The 16,848-nt window shown below is 48.7% G+C and overlaps 1 protein-coding gene across 1 annotated transcript in view; it reads left to right on the top strand.

Annotated features, from left to right (window-relative positions):
* Positions 1 to 14,704, top strand: part of TEX14 (testis expressed 14, intercellular bridge forming factor) — an 82,696-nt gene extending 67,992 nt beyond the window's left edge. Inside the window, exons 25-29 of the mRNA XM_087923399.1 lie at positions 4,528 to 4,615; positions 10,199 to 10,325; positions 11,946 to 12,038; positions 13,278 to 13,338; positions 14,556 to 14,704. Of these exons, the coding sequence (XP_087779525.1) occupies positions 4,528 to 4,615; positions 10,199 to 10,325; positions 11,946 to 12,038; positions 13,278 to 13,338; positions 14,556 to 14,663 (477 nt within the window). The 3' untranslated portion in view covers positions 14,664 to 14,704. The remainder of the gene's footprint in view (positions 1 to 4,527; positions 4,616 to 10,198; positions 10,326 to 11,945; positions 12,039 to 13,277; positions 13,339 to 14,555) is intronic.
* Positions 14,705 to 16,848: the final 2,144 nt, after the last annotated feature.

Here is a 16,848-nt window from a genome sequence, read left to right as displayed (position 1 = left end):
TAACCAGGAAGGCTCCATTGGCCTCCTGCAGAATTCTCCTCCTCCTCCTCCTCCTCTCCTTCTCTTCTTTTCCTTCTATATCTCCTCCTCCGTATTCTTCTCTTTTTCTTCTCCTTTCCTCCTCCTCCCTTTCCTCTTCTCCCCCTCCTTCTCTTCTTCCTCTTCAAGTGCCTCCTTTTTCTCTTGCCGCTCCCTTTTTTCTTCTCTTTTTCTTCTCTCCTCTTCTTCCTGTTCTCCTTTTATCTCTCCCTTCTCCTTTTTTTCTCCTTCCTTTTTCTCTTCCTGTTCTTCATCTCCTTCTCTCCTCCTCCTCCTCTTTTCCTCCTCCTCCTCCTCCATCTCATTTCCCTATTCCCCTTTATCTCCTCCTTTTTCCTTCTCTTCCTGTTCTCTCCATTTTCTCCTCCTTTTCCTCTCCTCTCTTCCGCCTCCTGCTTCTCCTCTTTTCCTCCTATTCTTCCTCCTGCTCATCCTGCTTCCTTCTTCTCCTGCTCCTCTTCCTCTACTCTTCCACCTCCTGCTCTTCTCCTTCCCCTCCATCTCATTTCCCTATTCCCCTTCTCTCCCCTTTCTCCTTCCTTTTCTCCTCTCCCTTTTCCTCCTTTTCCTCTCCTCTCTTCTTCCTCTTCTCCCCTTCCTTCTCTTCCTCCTCTTGTGCTTCTTCTCCTTCTCCTCCTCCTCCTCCTTCTTCCCCTCCTCCATCTCATTTCCCTATTCCCCTTCTTTCCCCTTTCTTTTCTCCTCTCCTTTTTTCCTCCTTTTCCTCTCCTCTCTTCTTCCTCTTCTCTTCCCCTTCCTCCTCCTCCTCCATCTCATTTCCCTATTCCCCTTCTCTCCCCTTTCTCCTTCCTTTTCTCCTCTCCTTTTTCCTCCTTTTCCTCTCCTCTCTTCTTCCTCTTCTTCTTTCTCTTCCCCTTCCTCCTCCTCCTCCTCTTGTGCTTCTTCTTCTCTTCCTCCTCCTCCTCCTCCTCCTCCTCCTCCTCCTCCTCCATCTCATTTCCCTATTCCCCTTCTTTCTCCTTCCTTTTCTCCTCTCCTTTTTTCCTCCTTTCCCTCTCCTCTCTTCTTCCTCTTCTCTTCCCCTTCCTCCTCCTCCTCTTGTGCTTCTTCTCCTCCTCCTCCTCCTCCTCCTCCCCCTCCTCCATCTCATTTCCCTATTCCCCTTCTGTCCCCTTTCTCCTTCCTTTTCTCCTCTCCTTTTTTCCTCCTTTCCCTCTCCTCTCCTCTTCCTCCTGCTCTTCTTCCTCTTCTCTTCCTCCTCCTCTTTCTCTTGTGCTCCTCCTCCTACTCCTCCTTCTTCCCCTCCTCCATCTCATTTCCCTATTCCCCTTCTGTCCCCTTTCTCCTTCCTTTTCTCCTCTCCTTTTTTCCTCCTTTCCCTCTCCTCTCCTCTTCCTCCTGCTCTTCTTCCTCTTCCCCTTCCTTCTCTTCCTCCTCTTGTGCTTCTTCTCCTCCTCCTACTCCTCCTTCTTCCCCTCCTCCATCTCATTTCCCTATTCCCCTTCTGTCCCCTTTCTCCTTCCTTTTCTCCTCTCCTTTTTCCTCCTTTCCTCTCCTCTCTTCTTCCTCTCTTCTTCCTTTCTCTTCCCCCTCCTCTTTCTCTTGTGTCTCCTCCTCCTCCTCCTCCTCCTCCTTCCCTCCTCCATCTCATTTCCCTATTCCCTTCTGTCCCCTCCTTCCTTTCTCCTCTCCTTTTTTCCCTTTCCTCTCCTCTTCTTCCTCTTCTCTTCCCCTTCCTTCTCTTCCTCCTCTTGTGCTTCTTCTCCTCCTCCTCTTCCTCCTCCTTCCCTCCTCCATCTCATTTCCCTATTCCCCTTCTGTCCCCTTTCTCCTTCCTTTTCTCCTCTCCTTTTTCCTCCTTTCCCTCTCCTCTCCTCTTCCTCCTTCTCTTCCTCCTCCTCCTTCCCCTCCTCCATCTCATTTCCCTATTCCCCTTCTTTTTCCTTCCTTTTCTCCTCTCCTTTTTTCCTCCTTTCCCTCTCCTCTCCTCTTCCTCTTCTCTTCCCCTTCCTTCTCTTCCTCCTCTTGTGCTTCTTCTTCTCCTCCTCCTCCTCCTCCTTCCCCTCCTCCATCTCATTTCCCTATTCCCCTTCTGTCCCCTTTCTCCTTCCTTTTCTCCTCTCCTTTTTTCCTCCTTTTCCTCTCTTCTTCCTCCTGCTCTTCTTCCTCTTCTCTTCCCTCTCCTCTTTCTCTTGTGCTTCTTCTCCTCCTCCTCCTTCCCCTCCTCCATCTCATTTCCCTATTCCCCTTCTGTCCCCTTTCTCCTTCCTTTTCTCCTCTCCTTTTTTCCTCCTTTCCCTCTCCTCTCCTCTTCCTCCTGCTCTTCTTCCTCTTCTCTTCCTCCTCCTCTTTCTCTTGTGCTCCTCCTCCTACTCCTCCTTCTTCCCCTCCTCCATCTCATTTCCCTATTCCCCTTCTGTCCCCTTTCTCCTTCCTTTTCTCCTCTCCTTTTTTCCTCCTTTTCCTCTCCTCTTCCTCCTGCTCTTCTTCCTCTTCTCTTCCTCCTCCTCTTTCTCTTGTGCTTCTTCTCCTCCTCCTACTCCTTCCCCTCCTCCATCTCATTTCCCTATTCCCCTTCTGTCCCCTTTCTCCTTCCTTTTCTCCTCTCCTTTTTTCCTCCTTTCCCTCCTCTCCTCTTCCTCCTGCTCTTCTTCCTCTTCTCTTCCTCCTCCTCTTTCTCTTGTGCTCCTCCTCCTACTCCTCCTTCTTCCCCTCCTCCATCTCATTTCCCTATTCCCCTTCTGTCCCCTCTCCTTCCTTTTCTCCTCTCCTCTTCCTCCTGCTCTTCTTCCTCTTCTCTTCCCCCTCCTCTTTCTCTTGTGCTCCTCCTCCTCCTCCTTCTTCCCCTCCTCCATCTCATTTCCCTATTCCCCTTCTGTCCCCTTTCTCCTTCCTTTTCTCCTCTCCTTTTTTCCTCCTTTCCCTCTCCTCTCCTCTTCCTCCTTCTCTTCCCCCTCCTCTTTCTCTTGTGCTCCTCCTCCTCCTCCTTCCCCTCCTCCATCTCATTTCCCTATTCCCCTTCTGTCCCCTTTCTCCTTCCTTTTCTCCTCTCCTTTTTTCCTCCTTTTCCTCTCTTCTTCCTCCTGCTCTTCTTCCTCTTCTCTTCCCCCTCCTCTTTCTCTTGTGCTCCTCCTTCCCCTCCTCCATCTCATTTCCCTATTCCCCTTCTGTCCCCTTTCTCCTTCCTTTTCTCCTCTCCTTTTTTCCTCCTTTCCCTCTCCTCTCCTCTTCCTCCTGCTCTTCTTCCTCTTCTCTTCCTCCTCCTCTTTCTCTTGTGCTCCTCCTCCTACTCCTCCTTCTTCCTCTCCTCCATCTCATTTCCCTATTCCCCTTCTGTCCCCTTTCTCCGTCCTTTTCTCCTCTCCTTTTTTCCTCCTTTTCCTCTCCTCTTCCTCCTGCTCTTCTTCCTCTTCTCTTCCCCCTCCTCTTTCTCTTGTGCTCCTCCTCCTCCTCCTTCCCCTCCTCCATCTCATTTCCCTATTCCCCTTCTGTCCCCTTTCTCCTTCCTTTTCTCCTCTCCTTTTTTTCCTCCTTTTCCTCTCTTCTTCCTCCTGCTCTTCTTCCTCTTCTCTTCCCCCTCCTCTTTCTCTTGTGCTCCTCCTCCTCCTCCTCCTTCCCCTCCTTCATCTCATTTCCCTATTCCCCTTCTGTCCCCTTTCTCCTTCCTTTTCTCCTCTCCTTTTTTCCTCCTTTCCCTCTCCTCTCCTCTCCCTCCTGCTCTTCTTCCTCTTCTCTTCCTCCTCCTCCTCCTCTTGTGCTTCTTCTCTTCCTCCTCCTTCTTCTTCCCCTCCTCCATCTCATTTCCCTATTCCCCTTCTTTCTCCTTCCTTTTCTCCTCTCCTTTTTTCCTCCTTTTCCTCTCTTCTTCCTCCTGCTCTTCTTCCTCTTCTCTTCCCCCTCCTCTTTCTCTTGTGCTCCTCCTCCTCCTCCTCCTCCTTCCCCTCCTCCATCTCATTTCCCTATTCCCCTTCTGTCCCCTTTCTCCTTCCTTTTCTCCTCTCCCTTTTCTTCCTTTTCCTCTCCTCTCTTCTTCCTCCTCTTCTTATTCCTCTTCCTCCTCCTCTTGTGCTCCTCCTCCTCCTCCTCCTCTTCCTTCCCCTCCTCCATCTCATTTCCCTATTCCCCTTCTGTCCCCTTTCTCCTTCCTTTTCTCCTCTCCTTTTTTCCTCCTTTCCCTCTCCTCTCTTCTTCCTCTTCTCTTCCCCTTCCTTCTCTTCCTCCTCTTGTGCTTCTTCTTCTCCTCCTCCTCCTCCTCCTTCCCCTCCTCCATCTCATTTCCCTATTCCCCTTCTGTCCCCTTTCTCCTTCCTTTTCTCCTCTCCTTTTTTCCTCCTTTCCCTCTCTTCTTCTTCCTGCTCTTCTTACTCTTCTCTTCCCCCTCCTCCTCCTCCCTAGCCAATGCCAGTCTTTAAAAAGGCTGCTACCCACAAGGGAGATTTACAATCCATCGTGTCAGGCGTCCGTCCCCACTTCCCAACCTCCCAGCTCACCTCAAACTTTTAATTCTCCGCTTTTTATGTTTTTCAGGACGGTCACCTCTGGCTGCCCATCGCAAGGAACCTGGCGGAATTAGGAAGGGCGATCCCTTCTGCTCAGCAAAACCCACCCCGGAGAGGTAGGTTGAAGGTCCTGCAAACGTGTCCCAGTGCATACGACATACCTACAGCTAGTCCCAGATTTCTATCGTGAAGCGAGACATTTGTTGAGTGAGTTTCGCCCCCATTTTACCACCTTTCCTGCTGCAGTTGTTAAGTGAATCTCTGAGGGCCTTAAGTGAGTCACACGGTTGTTAAGGTGAATCTGGCTTCCCCCAGTGGCTTTCCTTGTCAGAACGTCGCAAAAGGGAATCATGTGACCATAGGACACCGCAACAGTTATGAGTACATGCCAGTTGCCAAGCATTTGACTTTTGTTCACGTGACCACGGGGATGCTGCAACGGTCATAAGTGTGAAAGCCGGTCATAAGTCACTTTTTTCCAGTGCCGTTGTAACGTCAAACGGTCACTAAATGAATCGTCGTAAGCAAGGGTGGGATTCAACCGGTGTTACTACCGGTTCAGTGATTCCGTCCAAACCCAAAGTACATACAAATTATAAATAAAAACCCAACACAAACCAGGCTGCAGCAATTAACAAGACAGGGCAGGATAAGGAATTGCAGAACTCAAAAGATAACGAAACACACACAGCTGGAAGGACGCCAGGACCCATATAAGACCCGACAAACAAAGATAATGCAAGCTTTGCTTCCAGCAAGGAGCTGTACGCAAACGCCCGTTGTAAATCCTGCTTCCCCAACTGCAGCCCACGAAGGGGATCAGGGCCCTTTCCTCCCCCGTAAACCATGCAACTCACGTTGCTCCCTTATCCATTCCTGCATGCCCTGGGATGAGGAGGGAGTGGGCCTGGGTCTTCCTCCGAATGCCCAGCTGGACTGTGCCCTTCCCCAGTTTCTTCCACAGCCACCGGAGCCACGCTCTTCCCCCCTCAGGATCAGATTCCAACAGGGGCATGACGAGAATGCTATTATGGCTAACAACATACACTCCAAGAAATTCCCCCCTCCTATTCTCCCATGCGTCAGCCTGGGAGCATCTGGTCTCAGTATGGCTTCCTAAGCTGGCAGGTATTGTAACTTCGAACGGTCGCTAAACGAATGGCTATATAAGTTGAGGACTTGCCTGTACTATGAAATTTCAGGATCTTTTGTCTGCCTTTCGAAAGTTCCATACAGGTTTTGCAGCCTGAATCTGTCAGCAGATATCACTGCATTAAGGGGTGTGTGTGTGTGTGTGTGTGTGTGTGTGTGTGTGGAGAGACTGTGTTTTAGTTTGTATTCTGCCATTTACATTTTAATTATGTCTGATATAGGATGAGGAATAAATAATTAACCAGAAGCAGTTCCAATCTTTTTATGTACACGGAGTTGCAGTTTAATTTTTAATCGTTTCGTTAGGATGTCATTTTGCCTCTTTGTGGGGTTCTGTTTTTAACTTCATGCCACAGAAAATCGGTCTTAACTTTAAAAACTCCTCTGTACAGGTAGTCCTCGATCTATCACCGCAGTTGATCCCCAAATCGCCACAGCTAAGCAAGACCGTTAATTAGAGTTTTGCCCCATTTTACAACCTTGCCACCGTTGTTAAGTGAATCATTGCAGTCGTTAAGTTAGCAACTTCATTACAACCATCATTATATTATTGTTATTAATAATAATAATAATATCAATATTATCAATATTATTATCATTATTATTATTTTAATTTCTAAAAATTATCTGTAGTGTGATTGTGATGTGGTGTTTGGAGCACTGTGCTGGAGTAGCTTTCAAACTTCATTGTATTCATGGAATGCAATGGCAATAAAGGCATTCTATAAATATGAGTCAGTAACTCAGTGGCCGAATTTTGATCACGTGATCACAGACACTGCAAGGGACATAAGAGTGAAAAGCGGTGCTAAGTCACTTTGTCAGGATTCCGTCAGTTACCCGCCCCCCACCAACTAGATCGTGAGTCTTGAACCAAACTTCCAAAACTTCAAAAGGATTTATTTGGGAGTTAACATGTCCGGCACTGCCTGGGTGTAGCCGACTCTGAGACACATAATTCATTGTCACTCTTGACCCTGGTTTTCCCTCCACCCCCCGGGTGTATCGTAATTCATATTCTCCAATGGGACACCTCCATAGCCCAGAGTCATCAATCATGCTCTCCAGTTAGATATTTGCCCGGCAGAAACTTCAGTCACCTAGTTACTATCTTTGAAAACTATTTATGGAATGCGCTTTCGATTTCCAAGCTGCCGCACTGCTCTTTTCAAACCCCCTTTACCCCCTCCCTTTCTGTTGGCAACTCTAAAAACGACCATAGAAATGTTTTATGAGCTGAGCACACTTTTTCAGCAGCGTTGTATGTTTGAACGGTCGCTAAACGGACGGTTGTAAGCCGAGGAGTAATCCGTATTGTTAACTTTCAGGACTTTTTCCAAAGTTTTGTACGGTTTGCAACTCCCCGACTCCACCAGCAGAGAACAGATGCAGTGGGAGTGGAAATCGTATTTAGTTTCTATTTTACCCTTTGCGTTTTAATTGTGTCTGACGGATGAGGATGAATAAATAATAAACCGGGAGCCGTTCCAAATCTTTTTATGTACACCAAAGGATTGCAATTTAATTTTAATTGTTTTGTTATTAGATCGTTTCGTCTTGGGTTCTATTTTTACTTCCTACTGCAGAGTCTCACTTTTAATATTAAAAACCCCTGAGTAATCGCTCTAGTATTTTAAACGCACCCCCGGGACGCTCTTACACGAGCTGGTAGGTTTTATGTGCAGGTAAGGCTTCGAGTTATGACCCACAATTGGGCCCGGAATTTAAAGTTGTTTAAGCGAAACACATCGGTTGAGCGAGCTTGCCTTTATTTTACGATTTTTTCTGGCATCGCTGCAGTTGTTAAGTGAGTCACACGGTTGTTAAGTGGATCGGGCTTTCCCACTTGGCTTGCCAGGAGTTCACAAAACGGAACGTACAAGTGACTTGCACTGTCAACGTTGGTGGGAATGTTCTTGATGGTACTTCTTGGATCTTAGTAGTAAACAACAGCCTAATCGGATTAGACTAATCTTGACAGGGGGAGCTGTTTGTATAGCAACAGAGAGCAAACACACACACACACACACACACACCACTTGTAGCACTGATGGTGTTACCTAGCTGGGTAATGAAACGTCTGCAAGAAAATGACCAAGCTCAGAGAGCATCAAGGACTCCACAATCGTCATTCCCCTCCTCCTCCCTCCCTCCTCCTCTCTTCCTCCTCTTCCTCCCTTCCTCTTCCTTCTCCTCCTCTTTTCCTCCCTTCCTCCTCCCTTTTTGCTCTTCCTCCTCCTCTCTCCAACCCCCTCTCTCTTCTAGCACTGATGATGTTACTTAGTTGGGTCACGAAACGTCTGCAAGAAAACAACAAGGATACACTCAAGATCAAGTGAGGTAGTAATACCACTCTACAAAGCCTTAGTAAGACCACGCCTGGAATACTGCATTCATTTTTGGTCACCGCGCTATAAAAAAAGATGTTGAGACTCTAGAAAAAGTACAGAGAAGAGCAACCAGGATGATTAGGGGATTGGAGGATAAAACATACCATGAACGGTTGCAGGAACTGGGTCTGGCTAGTCCAGGGAAGAGAAGGACCAGGGAGACAGGAGAGCATCTTCCAATATTTGAGGGGCTGCCACAGAGAGGAGGAAGGGGTCAAGCTATTCTCTAAAGGGCCTGTAGGCCAGACAAGGAATAATAAAGGCCTAAAGACGCACTTCAGTGGGGTTACCCGATCATCCAGCCTACTCAGGGTTGGCTTCCCACTACAGGACCCATCTTCCACTGAGCCCTCATGAAGTGAGGATAAGTTTAACATCTGACACCTGCTGACTGTTAATCCAGTGATCATTGAATCCACTCAAATCTTGTTATGCATTGACTCTTCTGGGAATAGGTTAATTTTTTTTGTCTTGATTGGCCCAATTAAAAAATCATTATAGTAGCTATCAGAGCAAGAAATAATTGTCCAAAGCTTGACTTCCTCTGTTTTCCTTTCCTGTAGCGTCCTACAGACCACATTAAATTAAATATCTCCCCTTTTTCTGTAAAATAGACGGCGGGGGAGGTTAATTCCACAAAGAACCAGGTTGGACTTTGGTGATATGAAGCCCTAATGCCATGATGGTGAACCTATGGCACGCAGAGCCATTTATGCAGGCATGCGAGCCCCAGTCAAACTTAACCTGCATTTGCATGTGTGCGCCTCCCAGCTGCTTTTCGGCCCGTTTGAGGCCTTTTTCGCCCTCCCAGAGGCTTGAGGGGAGCCTCTGTAGCCTTTGCAGGCCGAAAAACAGGCCTTCCGGAAATACCGGAAGTGCCAAAACGGGCCCTGTTTTCAGCCTCCTGAGGCTGCAGAGGCTTTCCCTTGAGAATCCTTTGGGAGGCCGAAAAAGGCCTCAAAACGGGCTGAAAATTCAGCTGGGAGAGGCGCGCATGCACAGTGCAGGGAAGGGGACAGGGCGGGGGTGTTGTGCACGCATGCACGGGGGGGGCGGGGAGCATTTAAAAAGGGTCATCATCACTGCCCTGATGGATGAGGTGGGACAGCTGTTCAGGAGTCTTGTTCCCCTCCGAGGCAGTTTGGTCTGGTGATTTAGGTACCAATCTATAAAACGGGAGATTGGGAGTTCTAGTTTTGCTTTAGTTCTAGTGTGAGTTCTGGTAATTTCCTCCTAAGGCCTGAAAGCTGCCGGAATAACTTTTGGCCAATCGCCTGGAGACTGAGAGTTCTAGTCCCACCCTAGCCGTGAAAGCCAGCTGGGTGACTTTGGGCCAGTCACTAGGAGAAAGTGAGTTCTAGTCCCACCTTAGGCGGGAAAGGCAGCTGGGTGACTGGGCCAATCACCAAGAGTCGGTGAGTTCTAGTCCCACCCTAGCTGTGAAAGCCAGCTGGGTGACTTTGGGCCAATCACCAGGAGATGGTGAGTTCTAGTCCCACCTTAGGCATGAAAACCAGCTGGGTGACTTTCATCCAATCACCAGGAGATGGTGAGTTCTAATCCCGCCTTAGGCATGAAAACCGGCTGGGTGACTTTCATCCAATCACCAGGAGACGGTGAGTTCTAGTCCTGCCTTAGGCAGAAAAGCCAGCTGGGTGACTTTGGGCCAATCACCAAGAGTCGGTGAGTTCTAGTCCCACCCTAGCTGTGAAAGCCAGCTGGGTGACTTTGGGCCAATCACCAGGAGATGGTGAGTTCTAGTCCCACCTTAGGCATGAAAACCAGCTGGGTGACTTTCATCCAATCACCAGAAGACGCTGAGTTCTAGTCCTGCCTTAGCTGGCTGGATGACTTTCGGCCAATCTCTCTCTCCCTCCCTCCCCCCTCCTCCTTTCTCCCCTAGCCCACCTCACCTCACCAGGTTGTTGTAGGCAGATTAGTAGGAGGAAGATCTGTTGAATAAGTGTGTCACTTTTGAGTTGTTTGTAAAAATAACAATAAAGGCAGGATAGGAAGGAAGGAAGAAGGAAGGAAAAAAGGATGGAAGGAGAGGGAGGGAGAGGAAGAAGGATGGGAGGGAGGGAAGGAATGAAGGACTAAAACAAAAAATGAGCCACAACGTGTTTCTACATGGACTCCTGCTCCTTGTTTTGTCAGGAGATCCTGATCCACTGGATTCCCAAAAACCAGGGAAGCCGGAAGAAAAGGAAGCGCCCAACGCGAACAAAACCAACGAGAGCCTCTGGTTGAAGGAGAGCGTCTGTCTGGGAGAAGAGACGGAGAGGTAAGAGAGCTACTCTCTTGAACCAGGTGGAGAAGAACAGGGGATCGTATTCTTCTATGGGTCCTACGAGCGGGTGTCCCCCCACCAAATATCAAAATTGATCGATTTTATTTTATTTCAGAGTCGGAATAGAAGCTGGAAGGGACCTTGGGGGGTCTTCTAGACCAACCCGCTGCCTAATCAGGAGACCCTATACCATTTCAGACCTCCAGGGATGGAGCCACCCACAGCTCCCACTGATGCACTGGTTAATTGGTTAATGACTTAATAGAACAAGGGTAGGAAGGGACCTTGGAGATAATTTAGTCCAACCCCCCCCCTGCTCAAGCAGGAAGCTATAGATACCCGTGATGGGTGAACCTGTGACACGCGTGCTGGAAGTGGCACACAGAGCCATTTCCCACGGCACACGAGAGCTCGCCTGGAAGAGCCCCAGTGCCGCCCGACCCGTTGCCTTCTGGGTACCGGCACGCGAGCGCACAGTTATCGGCACGGGAGCCGAAAAAGGTTTGCCACTACCGCGAAAAAGGTTTGCACCACAAGTGGCTGCCCAGCCTCTTCTTAAAAGATACATCTCTGTTGATGCATTTGTTAAGATTATACAGGCATAATCCTCGCCTTACAGCTATTCCTTTAGCGACCGGTCAGGATTGCAACTGTGATGAGGAAAGGGACTTACGGCCGACCTTCACGCTTGTGACCACCGCAGAAGTGACTAATAACCGTTTTCCACACTTCACGGCCGTTGGCAGCCTTCCCCGTGGTCGCGTGGCCCAAATTCAGACCCTTGGCCACCGGCTTGTCATTACCTCGGTCGCCGAGTCCCGGGGATCCCCTTTTGCGACCACCTGACAAGCAAAGTCAGCGCCGGAGGGGGGGAGGGCAGATTCACTTAACAGCCGTGTGACTCACGTAACAACTGCAGGGATTCACTTAACAATGATGGCCTGGAAGGTCGTAGAACGGGGCAAACCCTTTGCTTAACAGAGGGTCTCGCTTAGCAACGGAAACATTGGACTCCCTCGTGGCCATAAATCCGGGACACACTTTAGCAACAGGGTCACTTAGCAGCAGAAATTTCGGCTTGGTTTTTGTCATAGGTTGAGGACTACCTGTATTGAATCTGGAGCCCAGCTATCCCAAACTAAATCCCACAAGACCCCCCAATCCCTAAGAAAGTATTTTGCCTCCAGAAGTTGTGGGTGCTGCCTCACTGGAGTTTTTTTTTAAAGAGAGATTAGACGGCCCCTTCTCTGAAATAATGTAGGGGCTCCTGCCTGAGCAGGGGGCTGGACTAGAAGACCTCCAGGGTCCCTTCCAACTCTTGTTATCCTATGTTCATCTTTTGGGTGCAGCCGGGCCTTGTAGAAAAAAAAAACTCTTCCCTGCGAGGCACAATCTGTCCTTGCTGCCCATTTAGATTAAGCATATATAAATGGGCAGGTTAGCAAATGGCGCTGGAAGGGTTTAGGTAGGGCGATCAGCTGCAAATGACAACAACACAAGTACCAGTTGTCTCTCTCTGTCTCTCTCTCTGTCTCTGTCTCTCTTTGCCGGTCAGTCCAACAGCTGTTGTCCTTGTTCATGGTTCTTCCTTTCCTTTCTATTTATTTTTTGCAGAGCTGACTCAAGCCTTGACAAAGTGTTGGAGTTTCTTTGCCCAACTGCCGACAGCCATGACGTCAATAAGGGCCTGCCAGATGCCATCCAGAGGTAAGAGTCAGGGTTATGCATCCATGTCTCCTCAAATGCTTGCGCGGGTAGGAAATGCCTCGGTCAGGTTTTGTCAAGTTTAAGGGAGTTGAAGGTGGTTAGGCTTCCACTCCCAGAATCCCCCAGCCAGAATGCTTTTAAGAGGGATGGGCTTCCAGAATCCCCCAGCCCCCAGCCAGGATGCTTTAAGAGGGGAGGACTTCCACTCCCAGAATCCCCCAGCCAGCCCATTTTAAGAAGGGTGGCCTTCCACTCCCAGAATCCTCCGGTCGGCATGCTTTAAGATGGGTGGACTTCATTTCCCAGAATTCCCCAGCCAGCATGCCTTTTAAGACCGGTCCAGCAAGCTGGCTGGGGAATTCTGGGAGTTGAAGTCCACAAGTCTTAAAAACATGCTGGGTGGGGAATTCTGGGAGTGGAAGTTCACCCCTCTTAAAAACATGCTGGCTGGGGGATTCTGGGAGTTGAAGTCCGCAAGTCTTTAAAGTCGTCAACTTTGGCGATCCCTCCATTACACTGTGAGAATTAACCATACATTCCTTGCAAACAGAACCTCACAAGTCTGAAATATTACGCCTGTTCTCCTTTTCTCTTACTCTCGAGAAACTAGGCAGGGTCCTTCCGAAACACTTCACACATCCCCTGCCCTTGCTATGGACTGAGATAGTTTTCCATCACAGTTGCCTTGTCCGTGACTCGTCCTTCCGTCTCCCAAGGCCATTTTCCGTACACTGTAGCCTTACAATAACCCACCAATTGATAGCAGCTGTTAATATTGAGCGGGGAAGCAAATTGGTGTGATCCTTGCTGTTCACACAGGCTTAAAAAACTCGGGGGTGCCAACTGTTCAGAGTTTTGCAGCATTAATTCAGCGCCAGAAAAATAAACCCAGATGGCTGAGGCTTCGTTTCAAATCTTTAGAAACGTAATAAGTAAATTTTACAAACCAGTTGTTGGATGTCTCCAACATGGAGCAAACTCAGACAGGAATAGACTTGTTGCAAGTGAGTTCAGCAGACACGAGAGAAACGGGCATCGGTTTCAACTTTAGTTCAGCAAGCCAGCAGAGAAGAGAAACAGTTTCGTTTTCAGTAGACGGACTCAGAGCTCAACATAGCTGCGGAGTTGCAGAGCTTAATACAGAGCCACGCCTAGGCTACTTCTAGTTTCAGTTTCCAAACAGTCCTCATTGGCCGGCTTAGTTGCTATGCCTATTCATTGTCTGACCTTGTTACCAAGCTCTGTTCCACTTCATGAATGTACTCCTGACACCAAGGCCGACATGTTCAATAGAAGCTGGGTGGGATGGGAAAAAAAAATTTTTACGATGCCCCCAGGAGTGATCAAATAAAAATGTTTTGTACTGAACTTCCACCGTTAGACCTACTTGCACTGTCCAGGAAGAGCAAAGCACAAAGAGCAACGAAGATTTATTAGGGGACCGGAGGCTAAAACATACGAAGAACAGCTGCAGGAATTGGGAATGTCTAATCTTCCCTGCCCCGAGCAGGGGGCTGGGCTAGACGACCTCTAAGGTCCCTCCCAACTATGATTCTATTCTATTCTTCTCTGGTTGCTTTCAGAAGTTGAAGGAACTTCATCCCTTGGAGGCTTTCAAGAAGAGGCTGGACTGCCCTCTGTCAGAAATGGTGTAGGGTCTCCCGCTTGGGCAGGGGGTTGGACTAGATGACCTATAAGGTCCCTTCCCACTCTGTTAATCTGTTTGTTAAAGACTAGAATAGGAATAGAACAGAATGGAATGGAATAGAATAGAATAGAATAGAATAGAATAGAATAGAATAGAATAGAATAGAATAGAATAGAATAGAATAGAATAGAATAGGACAGGAATAGAAGTGAAGTGAAATGAAGTGAAGTGAAGTGAAGTGAAGTGAAGTTGTGGGAGCTTCATCCCTGGAGGCTTTCAAGAAGAGACTGGACTGCCCTCTGTCAGAAATGGTGTAAGGTCTCCCGCTTGGGAAGAGGGTTGGACTAGATGACCCACAAGGTCCCTTCCCACTGTTAATCTGTTTGTTAAAGACTAGAATAGGAATAGAACAGAATAGAATAGGAATAGAATAGAATAGAATAGGACAGGACAGGACAGGACAGGACAGGAATAGAATAAGAATAGAATAGAATAGAATAGAATAGAATAGAATAGAATAGAATAGAATAGAATAGAATAGAATAGAATAGAATAGAATAGAAGTTGTGGGAGCTTCATCACTGGAGGCTTTCAAAGAGAGACTGGACTGCCCTCTGTCAGAAACGGTGTAGGATCTCCCGCTTGGGCGTGGGGGTTGGACTGGATGACCTACGGGGCCCCTTCCCACTCGGTTCATGTCATCTGACCTACAGTCCCTGTATTCCGTGTCCTCTAGTTGTTCTTCCTTGGACCCAAGGACCAGCAATTAGTTGTATCCCGACGCTTTGATCAATTACGCCTGCCAGTGTTTCCTTCGTCCTCCTCCTTGCCAAAGGTGCCTCTGACGGGGTGTTTTTCTCTCCTTGAAGGGGGAGCTGAGCTGCGCCCATCACGGGAACATCGAGGTGAAAGGGGGAGCGGAAGAAAGTTTCAGCGAGTCCGAAGGTTCCATCGAAAACATCGAAGGGCTTTCTTGAGACCCCAAAAGATTAAAACGGACACTCGGCTGGCTAAATTGCGTGACTCCCGTTTCTTTCCTTTATTCTATTCCCCCACCCACCCCCGTGTGTGGTTGGAAAGAGTTTTGAAAAGGGAGAAGGGGGCAGGATTCCTTCCAATGGCCCTCAGTGGCTAGAAGAACCCGAGTTTGCAATAAACCCGTGTTTTTCAGTCTTGGCGATTTTAATGTGGGTGGACATCAATTACCAGCAGGTTTTGAAGATAAGCAGGCTTCAACTCCCAGAATCCCCCAGCCAGCAGGCTTTAAGAGGAGGGCTTCCACTCCCAGAATCCCCCAGCCAGCCTGCTTTAAGAGGGAGGGCTTCCACTCCCAGAATCCCCCAGCTCAGCCTGCTTTAAGAGAGGAGGACTTCCACTCCCAGAATCCCCCAGCCAGCCTGCTTTAAGAGGGAGGACTTCCATTCCCAGAATCCCCATCCAGCATCCCTTAAGAGGGAGGACTTCCACTCCCAGAATCCCCAGCCAGCCTGCTTTAAGAGGGAGAACTTCCACTCCCAGAATCCCCCAGCCAGGATGCTTTAAGAGGAGGACTTCCATTCCCAGAATCCCCATCCAGCCTGCTTTAAGAGGGGAGGGCTTCCACTCCCAGAATCCCCAGCCAGGATGCTTTAAGAGGGGTGGACTTCCACTCCCAGAATCCCCAGCCAGGATGCTTTAAGAGGGGAGGACTTCCACTCCCAGAATCCCCCAGCCAGCCTGCTTTAAGAGGGGAGGGCTTCCACTCCCAGAATCCCCCAGCTCAGCCTGCTTTAAGAGAGGAGGACTTCCACTCCCAGAATCCCCCAGCCAGCCTGCTTTAAGATGGGTGGACTTCCATTCCCAGAATCCCCCATCCAGCATCCCTTAAGAGGGGAGGACTTCCACTCCCAGAATCCCCCAGCCAGCCTGCTTTAAGAGGGGAGAACTTCCACTCCCAGAATCCCCAGCCAGGATGCTTTAAGATGGGTGGACTTCCATTCCCAGAATCCCCCATCCAGCATCCCTTAAGAGGGGAGGACTTCCACTCCCAGAATCCCCCAGCCAGCCTGCTTTAAGAGGGGAGGACTTCCACTCCCAGAATCCCCCAGCCAGCCTGCTTTAAGAGGGGAGAACTTCCACTCCCAGAATCCCCCAGCCAGCAGGCTTTAAGAGGGGAGGACCCACTCCCAGAATCCCCCAGCCAGCAGCCTTTAAGAGAGATGCGTCACATATATTTTCGACTCTTGCAGTGTCTTGTTGTGTTATCATTACCTTCTTCCCGGGTTCCAAGCAAAGTCAATAGGGGATGTTTGATTCGCTTAACGACTGCAGCAATGATAACTTCATGACTGCCTTGCTGAGCAGTAGAATTTCCAATCCTAATTGTAGTCACGTTAAGACAAGGACTTCCTGCAATTTTGTATCTGAGTTAAGATTTAACCATGGAATTAAATTTGTCTGTTCCAAGGTTCGCTCTTAAGAGCTGGACTCTCCTCAAGGCTAATGTCAAAAGGCAGGGAAGATACAGGAAGTCCTCAACTTACGACCACAATTGGGACCAGAATTTCCACGGCTAAGCAAGGAAGTCGTTACCTGAATCACACCCAATTTTTCAACTTTTTTTTTTTTTTTTGCCACGGTTGTTAAGCAAATCACTGCTAGTTATTAAGCGAAGCAGCTGGTCATTAATAAAGCGGGCATTTCCCATGCTTGTCAGAAGCCCCCTTGGAAAGTCACAAAAGGATCATATGTCCCCGGGACACTGCAACGGTCATAAGTGCCCGTTGCCAAGCGCCCTGATTTTGATCACATGCCCCTTTGGGTATGCCATGATAGCCACAAGTGTGAGTACTGGACATAAGTAATTTTTTCAGTGCTGTGTTAACAGAACGGCCACTCAATCATCACCATTTAACGACCCCATCATCCCTTTGCGGGGTGGAGTCTGAGCAACTGAGTGGAGCTAGCTGAGTGTTTACTGGCCGGATGCTCTTCCTGTCACCAGTACGGAGTTTTGTTAGGCAGTTATCATTCCCAGAGAGAAAAAAAAATACCTGCCTCTACTCAGCATCCAAACTCACGGCCTCTGGATTGTGAGGTGAGAAATCAACCTCTAGGCCAGGGGTCTCCAACCTTGGCAGCTTGAAGCCTGGAGGACTTCAATTTTGGGGTTTCTTCCCCAAA

Source organism: Pseudonaja textilis, chromosome 1, assembly GCF_049901715.1.
Source record: "Pseudonaja textilis isolate UNSWEBS1 chromosome 1, rPseTex1.2, whole genome shotgun sequence".
Lineage (NCBI taxonomy): Eukaryota > Metazoa > Chordata > Lepidosauria > Squamata > Elapidae > Pseudonaja > Pseudonaja textilis.
This window is presented reverse-complemented; position numbering and strand designations above follow the sequence as displayed.